Raw genomic sequence first — 13,657 nt, forward strand, 5'->3', positions numbered from 1 at the left:
AATCCTCAGTAAATACTAGCTACCAAATCCAAAAATACACTAAAAAAACCAGTCTCCACAATCAAGTGGGGTTTTTTCCTGGGTTGCAAAGGTGGTTCAATATTCATGAATCAATCAACTTGATACATCACATTAAGAAAAGAAAGGAGAAGAGCCATATGATTCTTTCAATAGATGCAGGAAAAGATTTTGGCAAAGTTACCACATCCATTCATGATAAAAACTCTCAACAAAGTAGCTTTACAGGGAACATACCTCAACATAATAAACACTGTATATGAAAAATCCATGGCTAGCATCATCCTTAATGGAGAAAACTGGAAAGCCTTTTCACTAAGCTCAGGAAAAAGACTAGGATATCCACTCTCACTGCCTTTAGTGAACATAGTACTGGAAGTCCTAGCTACAGCAATCAGACAACAAAAAGAAATAAAAGGCATCCAAATCAGCAAGGAAGAAATAAAACTTTCACTATTTGCAGATGACATAATACTCTATATAGAAAACCTGAAAGACTTCACCAAAAAACTGTTAGAATTGATCAACAAACTCAGTAATTCACAGGATACAAAAATCAACATACAGAAATCGGTTGTATTTCTATACACCAATAATGAAGCACCAGAAAGAGAAATTAAGAAAACAGTCCCATTTACAATTGCACCCAAAATTATAAGAAACCTAGGAGTAAACCTAACGATAGAGGTGAAAGACCTGTACTCTGAAAAATATAAAACACTGATAAAAGATATTGAAGATGAGACAAAGAAATGGAAAGATATTTCATGTTCATGGATTGGAAGAATAAGTATTGTTAAAATGTCTATGGTACCCAAGGCAATCTACATATTTAAGGCCATACCTATCAAAGTACCAACAGCATTTTTCACAGAGCTAGAACAAACAATCCTAAAATTTGTATGGAACCATGAAAAAACCCTGAATAGCCAAAGCAACCTTGAAAAAGTAAAGCAAAGCTGGAGGCATCACAATTTTGGATTTCAAGTTGTATGACAAAGCTGTAGCGATCAAAACAGGATGGTAGTGGCAAAAAATAGATACATAGATCAACAGAGCAGAATTGAAAATCCAGAAAGGAACCCACAACTCTTGTCAATTACTCTTTAACAAAGCAGGAAAGAATATCCAATGGGAAAAAAGTAAGTCTCTTCAAAAATGGTGTAAGGAAAACTGGACAGCTACATGCAAAGGAAAGAAACTGTACCACTTTCTCACACCATACACAAAAATAAACTCAAAATTGATGAAAGACCTAAATGTGAGTCATGAAACCATGGAAATCCTAGTAGAGAACACAGGCAGTAACCTCTTTGACATTGGCCATAGCAACTTTTTTCTAGTTATGTCTCCTGAGGGAAGGGTAACAAAAGCAAAAATAAACTATTGGGACTGCATCAAAATAGATAGCTTCTTGCACAGCAAAGGCAACAATCAATAAAACTAAAAGGCAACCTATGTAATGGGAGAAAGTATTTGCAAATAACACATCTGATGAAGGGTTAGTATCCAAGATATACAAACAACTTATAAAACTCAGCACCCAAAAAACAAATAATCCAGTTAAAAAATGGGCAGAAGACATGAATAGACATTTTTCCAAAGAAGACATACAGATGGCCAATAGACAGTCACTCCTCACCACTGATCATCAGGGAAATTCAAATCAAAACTAGAATGAGATATCACCTCTCAGCTGTCAGAATAGCTAAAATCAACAAAAAGCAACAGGTGTTGGTGAGGATGTGGAGAAAGGGGAACCCTCTTGCACTGTTGCTGGGAATGCAAACTGATGCACCCACTCTGGAAAACAGTATGGAGGTTCCTCAAAAAAGTTAAAAATAGAACTAAGCTATGATGCAGCAAACCCACTAATAGCTATTTGCTCAAAGAATATAAAAATCCTAATCCAAAGGGACATATGCACCCCAACATTTATAGCAGCATTGTGTATAATAGCCAAATTATGGAAATAGCCCAAGTGTCCATTGACTGATGAATGGATAAAGAAGACAGGTGATACTGGGTGTTATATGCAACTGATGAATCACAAACTCTACCTCTAAAACTAATAATACACTACATGTTAAATAACTGAATTTAAATAATACAAAATTTAAAAATTACTCAAAAAAAGAAGATAGATGATAAATAGGTGATAGGGATTAAGGAGTGAACTTGTTATGAATACCAGGTGATGTATGTTAAGTGTTGAATCACTATATTGTACACCTGAAACTAATATAACACTGTATGTTAACTAACTGGAATTCAAATAAAATGTAAAAAAAGTTAAGTGTACCCTTAATCCGCTTTATCTGTTTCACCCATCCCCCAACCACCTCCCCTCCACCAACCACCTGTTTGTTCTCTATATTTAAGCATCTTTTTTGTCTCGTTCCTTTGTACAGTTTTTTGTTTCTTAAATTCCACATGACGAAAATCATACGGTATGTCTTTCTCTGACTTATTTTGCTTAGCATTATACCCTCTAGATCCATCCATGTTGTTACAAATGGCAAAATTTTATTATTTTTGTGGCTGAGTAATATTCCATTGTGGGTGTGTATATGTGTTCACCTATTGATGGACACTTCGGCTGCTTCCATAATTTGGCTATTGTAAGTAATGCTGCAATAAACACAGGGGTGTATATATATTTTTGAATTAGGGTTTTCATTTGCTTTGGGTAAATACCCAGCAGTGGAATTACTGGATCATACTGTAATTCTAGTTTTAATTTTTTGAGGAATATACATACTATTTTCCACAATGGTTGCACCAATTTGCATTCCCTCCAACAGTGTAGATTTCCTTTTTCTCCATATCCTTGGCAACACTTGTTATTTTTTTGTGTTTTTTATTTTAGCTATTCTGACAAGTATAAAATGATCTTTACTGTAGTATTAATTTGCAATACCCTGATGATTAGTGATGTTGAGCATCTTTACATGTGTATTGTCCATCTGTATGTCTTCTTTGAAAAATGTTTAATCAGCTCCTCTGCTCATTTAAAAATGGATTATTTTTTGATGTTGAGTTGTATAAGGTCTTCATACATTTTAGATATTAACCCTTTATTGGACATATTGTTTACAAATATCTACTCTCATTCAGTACATTGCCTTTTTGTTTTGTTGATGGTTTCCTTCACTATGCCAAAGCTTTTAATTTTGGTATAGTCCTAATATTTTAATTTAGCTTTTGTTTCCCTTGTCAGTGGAGACATATCCAGAAAATGTTTCCATAGCAGAAAATGTTTCATTGGCAGAAATTATTGCCTATGTTTTCTTCTAGGAATTTTATAATTTCATGTCTCATATTTAGATCTTTAATCCATTTTCAGGGTTTTTTTGTGTGTGTATTGTGTAGGAAAGTGGTCCAGTTTTCCCAACACAATTTGTTGAAGACACTGCCTTTCCCCCACTGTATATTCTTGCCTCCTTTGTTGTAGAATAATAGACCAGAAAAGCTTGGGTTTATTTCTGGACTCTATTCTGTTTCACTGACTTGTGTGTCTATTTTTGTACCCATACCATACTGTTTTGATTATTACAGCTATGTAGTATATCTTGAAATCTAGGATTGTGATATCTCCAGCTTTGTTCTTTTTCAAGACTGTTTCAGTTATTTGAGGTCTTTTTTGGTTACAGACAAATTTTAGGATTATTTGCTCTAGTTCTGTGAAAAATGTTGTTAGTATTTTGATAGGGATTGTACTGAATCTCTAGATAACTTTGGGCAGCATGGACAGTTTAACAATTTTGTTCTTCCAATCCATGAGCATGGAATATATTTCCATTTGGGTCATCCTCAATTTTTTTCACCAATGTTTTATAGTTTCTGGAGTATAGGTTTTTCATCTCCTTGGTTAAGTTTATTCCTAGGTACTTTATTATTTTTGGTGCAATTACAAATGGGATTGTTTTCTTAATTTCTCTACTATTTCATTGTTAGCATATAGAAATGCAACAGATTTCTGTACATTGATTTTGTACCCTGCAACTTCTCTGAGTTCACTTATCAGTTGTGGCAAGTTTTTGGTGGAGTCTTTCAGGTTTTCTACATATAGTATCATGTTATCCTCAAATAGCAAAAGTTTTACTTCTTGGCTGATTTGGATACCTTTTATTTCTTTTTGTTGTCTGATTGCTGTGGCTAGGACTTCTAGTACTATGTTGAAGAAAAGTGGTGAGAGGGGATATACTTGTCTTCTTCCTAATCTTAGAGGAAAAGCTCAGTTTTTCCCCATTGAGAATGATATTAGCTGTGGGTTTTTATATATGGCCTTCATTATGTTGAGGTATGTTCCCTCTAAACCTACTTTGTTGAGAGTTTTTAATCATGAATGGGTATTATACTTTATCAAAACCTTTTTCTGCATTGATTTTGATTTTTTCTTTTCTGTTGTTAATGTGATGTATCACATTGATTGATTTATGAATATTGAACCACACTTGCATCCCTGGAATAAATCCTACTTGATTATGATGGATGAGTTTTTGGATATGTTATTTTATTTAATTTGCTAATATTTTGAAGATTTTTGTGTCTGTGTTCATCAGAGTATTGGTCTGTAGTTTTCTTTTTTTGTTGTGCCTTTTTCTGGTTTGGGTATCAGGATAATGCTGGCCTCATACAATTAATTTGGAAGCTATCCTTTCTCTTCTATTTTTTGGGAATAATTTTAGAAGGATAGGTACTAACTCTTCTTTAAATGTTTGGTAGAATTTACCTGTGAAACCCTTTGGTCCTGGACTTTTGTTTGTTGGGCGTTTTTTTTTTTTAATTACTAACTCAATTTTGTTGCTAGTAATCAATCTATTCAAATTTTGTAACTCTTCCTGTTTCAGTTTTGGAAGGTTCTATGTTTCTAGGAATTTATCCTAGAAATTTCTTCTAGGTTGTTCAATTTGTTGGCATATAATTTTTCATAATATTCTCGTAATTGTTTGTATTGTTCTGGTACTGGTTGTTATTTGTCCTTCATTTCTGATTTTATTTATTTAAGTCATTTCTCTCTCTCTCTTTCTTTGATGAGTTTGGCTAAAGGTTTATCAATTTTGTTTATCTTTTTTTTATTATGTTCACTTAGCCAACATATAGTACACCATTAGTTTTTGATGCAGTGTTCAACAGTTCATTAGTTGCATATAACACCCAGTGCTCATCACAACACATGCCTTCCTTAATACCCATCATCTAGTTACCCATCCCCCCATTTCCCTCCCTTCTGTAACCCGCGGTTTGTTTCCCAGAATCCAGAGTCTCTCATGGTTTGTCTCTCTCTCTCTGATTTCTTCCCATTCAGTTTTCCCTCCCTTCTCCTCTATTCCTCCTGCTATTCCTTATGTTCCGCATATGAATGGAACCATATGATAATTGTCTTTCTCTGATTGACTTATTTCACTTAGCATAATCTCCTCCAGTTCCATGTTATCTTTTCAGAGAATGAGCTCCTAATTTCAGTGATCTGTTCTATTATTTCTTCAGCCTCTATTTCATTTATTTCTGCTCTAATCTTTATTATTTTCATCCTTCTACTGACTTTGGGCTTTATTTGTTTTTATTTTTCTAGCTCCTTTAGGTTAAAGGTTAGGTTGTTTATTTGCGATTTTGCTTGCTTCTTGATGTAGGCCTGTATTCCTATAATCTTCCCTCTTAGAATAGCTTTTGCTGCATCCCAACGATTTTGGATCATTTTTTTTCATTTTCCTATGTCTTTATGTGTTTTTTTGATTTTCTTTTTGATTTCTTGGTTGAGGAAATCATTCATTGTTTAGAAGCATGTTATTTAACCTCCATGTATTTGTGTTCTTTCTAGATTTTTTTCTTATGATTGATTTCTGGTTTCATACCATTGTAGTCAAAAAAGATGCACAACATGATTTCAATATTTTAAAACTTATTGAGACTTGTTTTGTGGCCTAACATCTGACCTCTTCTGGAGAATGTTCCATGTGCATTTGTAAAGAATGTGTATTCTGCTGTTTTAGGATGGGATGTTCTAAATATATTTGTTAGGTACATTTGGTCCAGTGTGTCATTGAAAGCCATTGTTTCCTTGTTGATTTTCTGTTTGGATGATCTATCCATTGCTGTAAGTGGGTGTTAAAGTCCTCTATTATTATTGTATTACTGTCAGTTTCTTTTTTTATATCTGTTAATAATTACCTTTTGCATTCAGGTAGTCCTATATTGGGTCCATAAATATTTACAATCGTTATATCCTCTTGATGGATTGTTCCCTTTATCATTATGTAGTGTCCTTCTTTTTTTAACAAGGCTTTTCTTCTTTCTTTTCTTTCTTTCTTTCTTTCTCTTTCTTTCTTTCTTTCTTGTTCCCTTTATCATTATGTAGTGTCCTTTTTTTTAACAAGGCTTTTCTTTCTTTTCTTTTTCTTTCCTCCTTCCTTCCTTCCTCCCTCCCTCCCTCTCTCTCTTTCCCTTCCTTCCTTAAGAATTATTTATTTAATTGAGAGAGAGAGAGCGAGGGAGCACACAGAGATGTTAAGGGAGAAGCAGACTCCCCACCGAGCAGGCAGCCCAAAGTAGGGCTTGATCCCAGGACCCTGGAATCATGACCTGAGCTGAAGGCAGATGCTTAAATGATTGAGCCACCCAGGTGCCCCTATGTAGTGTCCTTCTGTGTCTCTTGTTACAATCTTGGTCTTTAAGTCTGATTTGTCTGATAGAACTATTGCTACCTCAGTTTCCTTTACGCTTTCATTTGCATGGCAAATGTTTTTCCATCCCTCCACTTTCAATTTGCATGAGTCTTTAGGTCTGAAATTTGTCTCTTATAGGCAGCATTGCTTTTTTATCCATTCAGTCACCTATGTCTTATGAATGGAGCATTTAGTTCACTTACATTCAAAGTAATTATAAATAGGTATATACTTAGTACCACTTTGTTACTTGTTTTATGTGTTTTTTTTAGTTCTTTTACTTAATTAATTTTTAAAAAGATTTTATTTATTTATTTGAGAGAGAGAGCAAAAGCAAGTGCAGGAGTGGGGGTTGGGGCAGAGGGACAAGCAGACTCCCCACTGAGCAGGGAGCCTGACATAGTGCTGGATCCCAGGACCCTGAGATCATGCCCTGAATAGAAGTCAGATGCTTAACTGACTGTGCCACCCAGGTGCTCCTCTTCTTTAGTTCTTTACTTTTCTTTCTTCTCTTGCTCTCTTCCCTTGTGGTGTGATGGCTTTATTTAGTGATGTGCTTGGATTCCTTTCTCTTTATTTTGTGTGTATCTATTATAGGTTTTTGATGTGTTACCATTAGGTTCATATAAAATGTGTTATGCATATAGCAGTCTATATTCAGTTGATAGTCACTTAAGTTTAGACCCATTCTGAACCTCCTGCTCCTTCATTTTCACCTAAATTCTTCTTTCTCTCTCCGTACTTTACCCTGTACCTCCCCTGTTCTTTTCTTATCTCAGAAATGGCAATTCTACTAGTCTAGTACTTTAAGTCCAAAACTGTGAGGTCAGCCCTGGCTCTTCTCTGTCTTTCATACTACTTATCTAATCAATCTGACAATCCTGTCAGGTATTCTTTTGAAATCTATCCAGACTCTAATCACTATCTCACCACTCACATTGTCCCCACCCTGCTCTAAACCAACCTCATCTTTTCCCTGGATTATTGGTATACTCCCCTAATAGGTCATCCTCCTTCTGTTCTTTCTCCCTGCATCTATTTTCTCATTTAATTTTTATTATTTTTTTAATTTTAATTCCAGTATAGTTAACATACAATGTTATATTAGTTTCAGGTATACAATATAGTGATCAGTAATTCCATACATCACCTGGTGCTTATCATAGCAAATGCTCTCCTTAATCCCCATTTCCTCAGGCACCTCACCTCTGTTAACCATCACTTTGTTCTCTATAGTCTGTTTCTTGCTTTGTCTCTCTCATTTTTCCTTTGCTCATTTGTTTTGTTTCTTAAATTTCAAATCATATGGCATTTTTATTTCTCTGACTTATTTCACTTAGTATTATACTCTCTAGCTCCATCCATGTCATTGTAAATGGCAAAAGTTCATCATTTCTTATGTCTGAATAAAATTCCACTGTGTGTGTGTGTGTGTGTGTGTGTGTGTGTGTGTTTCTCACATCTTTCTTTATCCATTCATCAACTGATGGACACTTGGGCTGCTGCTGTATCTTGATTGTTGTGAATAATGCTGCTATAAACATAGTGTTCTTGTATTTTTTTCAAATTAGTGTTCTTGTATTCTTTGGGAAAATACCCAGTAGTGGAATTGCTGGATCATAGGGTAATTCTATTTTTAACTTTCTAAGGAATCTCCATACTGTTTTCCAGAGTGGCTACACCAGTTTGCATTCCCACCAACATTGCTTACAGCTATTTTCAATTCAGCAGAAAGAGGGATTCTGTTAAAACAGAGGCCAGATCATGTTGAATCTCTGTTCAAAATCCTCCAAATGGTCCCCATCTTACACAGTATAAATGTCAGAGTCCTTACCTTGTCCTACAAGGGTCTATATTTGACTGTGCCCACTGATCTCATCTCCTTCCCTCTCTTTCTTGCTCACTCTGTTCCTAGCCACACTGATCTTTCTAGAAAATACCAAGAAATTTTCTGCTACAGAGCATTTTTATTTATTATTTCTTCTCTCTTTCTCCTCCTCCCCAAAATATATGCAGGGCCTATACCTTCATTTCATTCCGATCCCTTCTCAAATGTTCCCTTATTAGAGAGGCCTTCCCTGATAACTTTCCAGCGCACATCACTTTCTCTCCCTTTTTCCCTATTATATTTCTTTCCACAACATTTACCACCAACAATTTTATTTATTGTCCATTTTTTCTACAGTGTAAGTTAAGCTCATTGAGGGCAAAAAGAAACATCTAGTGAGGGTCTCCTATTGGCCAGGTCCTTTTCTAGGACATGGGGATATAAAAGTGAACAAAACTGATAATACCACTATCCTTCTGGCATTTCCATTATAGAATTATAATAAGCTGCTATATTTTCTCAGTAAATATTTGATGAATGCATTGAATAAATATATAGCATACACTGAATAGAGTTATAGAAATTGTTCAAATTTAAAGAATATTTGGATTGGCTCCTCACTCTTTAACTCATTGAATCTCCCACCCCATCTAAAAAATGGTTCTGTAGCTTCCCAGGTGAAAGGCTAGAAATTTATTTGAATCCCAGGACCTCTAGACATTCTATACTCCTACCTCTAAGGGCTCTTGGGTTCCTCCTAAGTATACTGTTTAAAGAAAAATATCCGAAAGGCATCCAAATGGGCAAGGAAGAAGTCAAACATTCACTCTTTGCAGAACACATGATACTCTATGTAGAAAACCCAAAAGACTCCACCAAAATTTTGATAGAAAGGGTTCATGCATTCAGCAAAGTGTCAGGATATAAAATCAACATACCAAAATCTGTTGCATTTCTATACACCAACAATGAAGCACCAGAAAGAGAAATCAAGGAGTAGAGATCCCATTTACCATTGTATCTAAAATCATAAGACACCTTGGAATAAACCTAACCAAAGTGGTAAAAGATCTGTACTCTGAAAACCATAAAGCACTGATGAAAGAAACCAAAGATGACACAAAGAAGTGGAAAAACATTCCATGCTCATGGATTGGAAGAAAAAATATTGTTAAAATGTCTATACTACCCAAAGCAATCTACACATTCTGTGCCATCCCTATCAAAATACCACCAGCATTTTGCACAGAGCTAGAACAAACAATCCTAAACTTTGTATGGAACCACAAAAGATCCCATATAGCCAAAGTAAGGTTGAAAAAGAAAACCAAAGCTGGAGGCATCACAGTCCCAGACTTCAAGCTGTATTACAAAGCTGTAATCATCAACACAGTATGGTCTTGGCACAAAAATGGACACATAGATCAATGGAACAGAACAGAGGACCCACAGCTATACGGTCAGCCAATCTTCAACAAAGCAGGAAAGAATATCCAATGGAAAAAAGACAGTCTCTTCCACAAAGGGTGTGGGGAAAACCGGACAGCAACACACAGAAGAATGAAACTGGACCACTTTCTTTCACCCATACACAAAAATAAATTCAAAATGGATGAAAGACCTAAATGTAAGACAGGGAACCACCAAAATCCTAGAGGAGAAAACAGGCAGCAACCCTTTGACCTTGGCTGCAGCAAATTCTTACTAGACATGTCTCTGGAGGCAAGAGAAACAAAAACAAAAATGAACTATTGGGACCTCATCAAGATAAAATGCTTCTGCACAGCAAAGGAAACAATCAATAAAACTAAAAGGCAACCAATGGAATGGGAGAAGATATTTGCAAATGACATATCTGATAAGGGGCTAGTATCCAAAACCTATGAAGAGCTTATCAAACTCAATACCCCCAAAATAAGAAAATCCAGTTAAGAAATGGGCAGAAGACATGAACAGACATTTCTCCAAAGAAGACATCCAGATAGCTAACAGACTCATGAAAAGATGCTCAACATCACTCATCATCAGGGAAATGCAAATCAAAACCACAATGAGATACCACCTCACACCTGTTCTGAGTGGCTAAAATTAACAGCATAGGAAACAACAGATGTTGGTGAGGATGCAGAGAAAGAGGAACCCTTTTGCACAGTTTGTGGGAATGCAAACTGGTGCAGCCACTCTGGAAAAGAGTATGGCGGTTCCTCAAAAAGTTAAAAATAGAACTACCCTACCACACAGCAATTGTACTACTAGGTATTTATCCAAAGGATACAAAAGTGTTGATTCGAAGGGGCACATGCACCCTGTGTTTTAGCAGTGTTTATAGCAGCACTATCAACAAAAGCCAGTTTATGGAAAGAGCCCAAATATCCGTTGACTGATGAATGGATAAAGAAGATATGGTATATATATTCAATGAAATATTACTCAGCAAATCAAAAAGAATGAAATCTTGCCATTTGCAACAAGGTGGATGGAACTAGAGTGTATTATGCTGAGCGAAATAAGACAAATATCATATGATTGCACTCATATGTGGAATTTATGAATCAAAACAGATGAACATAGGGGAAGGGAAGGAAAAATAAAATAAGATAAAAACGGAGAGGGAAGCAAACCATAAGAGACTCTTAACTATAGAGAACAGACTGAGGGTTGCTGGAGGGGAGGTCAGTGGGGGGAGGATGGGCTAAATGGGTGATGGGCATTAAAGACGGAACTTGTTGGGATGAGCACTGGGTATTATATGTAAGTGATGAATCACTAAATTCTTCTCCTGAGACCAATACCACAGTACATGTTAACCAACTTGAATTTAAATTAACAAAAAGAAAAATATCTGGTATTCCATTAGAAATTGGGGATCAACACATAGTGATGAAATCTAGTGACTATCAGCCCAGGAGGAAATGAGATAAGGAGTGCTACGAATGAATAAGGGAAGCTTCTGCCTTGTCCAGAGAGAAAAAATACTTTGTATCAAAATGGAATAAACACTGTAAAGAAGATCAGTAGCAGAGATCCAGATAAAGTGGTTTGGGAGAGAGGAAGAAGCTTCGTTCTTTAAGAGAAAACTTGGGAGGCCAGATGAAGTGGTAAACTTTAGAATCTATTAGACTTCCCACTGCAGACCATGCCCACAGCAGAAGGTGATATTGCTCTTAGCACTTCTCCCCTCTCCTCTTTAGCAACCAGGGAATATGAAAGATTTGGTGGTTCTAGAAGTAGCCTCCAGGGGACAAGTTGAAGATAGGAAAACCTACATGTATCGAAGGGTGAGATGATTAGGAGAAGAAAGGGACAATGATTCTCAGTTCTCAGCTTCACCATAGCCTTCTGAAGACTTCAGGGAACTGGCTGCAAGCACTTTGTGAATAATGGGTGCCTTCATGGACCACATTTCCTAGGCATGAACTTGGTCACCAATTATATGTAAAGTGACTGCTCTAAAGAATGGCCCCACTGGTCCAGTTGTCCATTCAAGGGCTCAATAATGCACCACCTCTAGAGACTAGAACATCCCACTTACCTTATTTCTCTGTCCTTTTTTATTACAATCCTTGTTGTGAGCCCTTTTCAGACTTCATTTAGTTCTACTTCTTCTTGCTCCTACTGACAAATTCCTGGCTCCATTTCTTTAGTAGCTCATGCCTTCTGGAACTGCTTCCATTACTGGCCCTTACTCATATTGACAAATATCAGGTTAAAAATCTGATTTTCATCTTTAAATACTCATATTGTTTTGTAACCCCCACCCAACATATATCTTAGGCAGATGTAGCCAGACACATGCTGTCTTTAAATCCAGATGGCTTTGCAGCAGTCCAGAGCTCTGCATTCTACAAATTCCTGTGCCAAGGATGTACATTCTGTCATTTGACAGAGTGATGTTGAAACAGCATTCAAAGACCCTGCCCAGGAGCTAGCGTGACATTTTGTTATGCCTCACAAAATGCATAGCTAGTTAACTCAAAACTGTCTCATCCTCAGTAAGAAGGGCTTTATTTGTTATTTTTTTAAAGATTTTATTTATTTGACAGAGAGAGACACAGCGAGAGAGGGAACACAAGCAGGGGGAGTGGGAGAGGGAGAAGCAGACTCTCTGCCGAGCAGGGAGCCCGATGTGGGGCTCAATCCCGGGACCCTGGGATCATGACCTGAGCCAAAGGCAGACGCTTAATGACTGAGCCACCCAGGTGCCCCAGTAAGAAGGGCTTTAATGGCACATCATAACCTTGCTGAAGGGGAAATCAACATCATCAACTTACATTACAAACACCAACAATTTGCCAGGTACTGGGCTAGATTCTAGAGTTATATAAAGATAAATGATCCCCTACCCTCAAGGAGCTTATAGATGAGTTCTAAAAGCTCTAATTCATGTTTGAGCATGGTAGCTGATACCAATATTGATATGATTACCATTGGGATTAACACATCATGTAAGTGCCACCATGACACTCTGTCAATTCCAAGAATAGGACTGGCGAATCCTCTTCATGGCCTTAGTAGATGGGGGTGTCCCCCGGAGAGATGAGGTCCTCATGGAGTGTAATCATGAGAGATATAAATGCTACCATGGCTCTCAGATATACCGTGCAAGGAATGAAAATATCTGGGGTTGGAGGAGAGAGGATACTTGTATAGTCAGCTTTATGTCAAGCTTTATGGACTGATTCATCGATTAGGCTGGAAAAAAACTTCTCTGACCTTTGGTCTATGGACGATATGTGAGATAGTGAAGCACACTTGAGAAGGCAGTTCTCAAAAGGATACTTCTCATTTATTTTAACATGTGATAAAAGATCACCCAAACAGACTTACCATCCGCACCTTCACTGCTTTTGCTTCTTTTATTGCGGCGAACACGCCTACTTTCCTCTTCAGAGTATGATTTTTCTTCAGGGAAGAAGAAATTCAGAAGGGCCATCTATAAAAATAAAAAGCAGATGAGTCAAAGAGTGACCGCAGTCAACCATAGCCAACATAAAAAAACTGGCTTTCTGTAGACAGTCTAGCTTCACCTTAAATCAGTGTACCTAAAACCTAAGCCCATCTTCTCCTCCACTGTACAAACACATTTAATTTTTTGGACCATAACTTAGCATTATTTTTATTGTGAAACTTTAAATAATATAAA

At 36.6% G+C, this 13,657-nt stretch overlaps 1 protein-coding gene across 2 annotated transcripts in view; it reads right to left on the minus strand.

Moving 5' to 3' along the window:
* Nucleotides 1–13,657, minus strand: part of EDA (ectodysplasin A) — a 413,327-nt gene that overhangs the window by 122,420 nt on the left and 277,250 nt on the right. For both annotated transcript variants that reach the window (XM_027608183.1, XM_027608182.1), the window contains exon 2: nucleotides 13,342–13,447. In XM_027608183.1, coding sequence (XP_027463984.1) covers nucleotides 13,342–13,447 — 106 coding nt within the window. The remainder of the gene's footprint in view (nucleotides 1–13,341; nucleotides 13,448–13,657) is intronic.

This window comes from Zalophus californianus, chromosome X (assembly GCF_009762305.2).
Source record: "Zalophus californianus isolate mZalCal1 chromosome X, mZalCal1.pri.v2, whole genome shotgun sequence".
Classification (NCBI taxonomy): Eukaryota; Metazoa; Chordata; class Mammalia; order Carnivora; family Otariidae; genus Zalophus; species Zalophus californianus.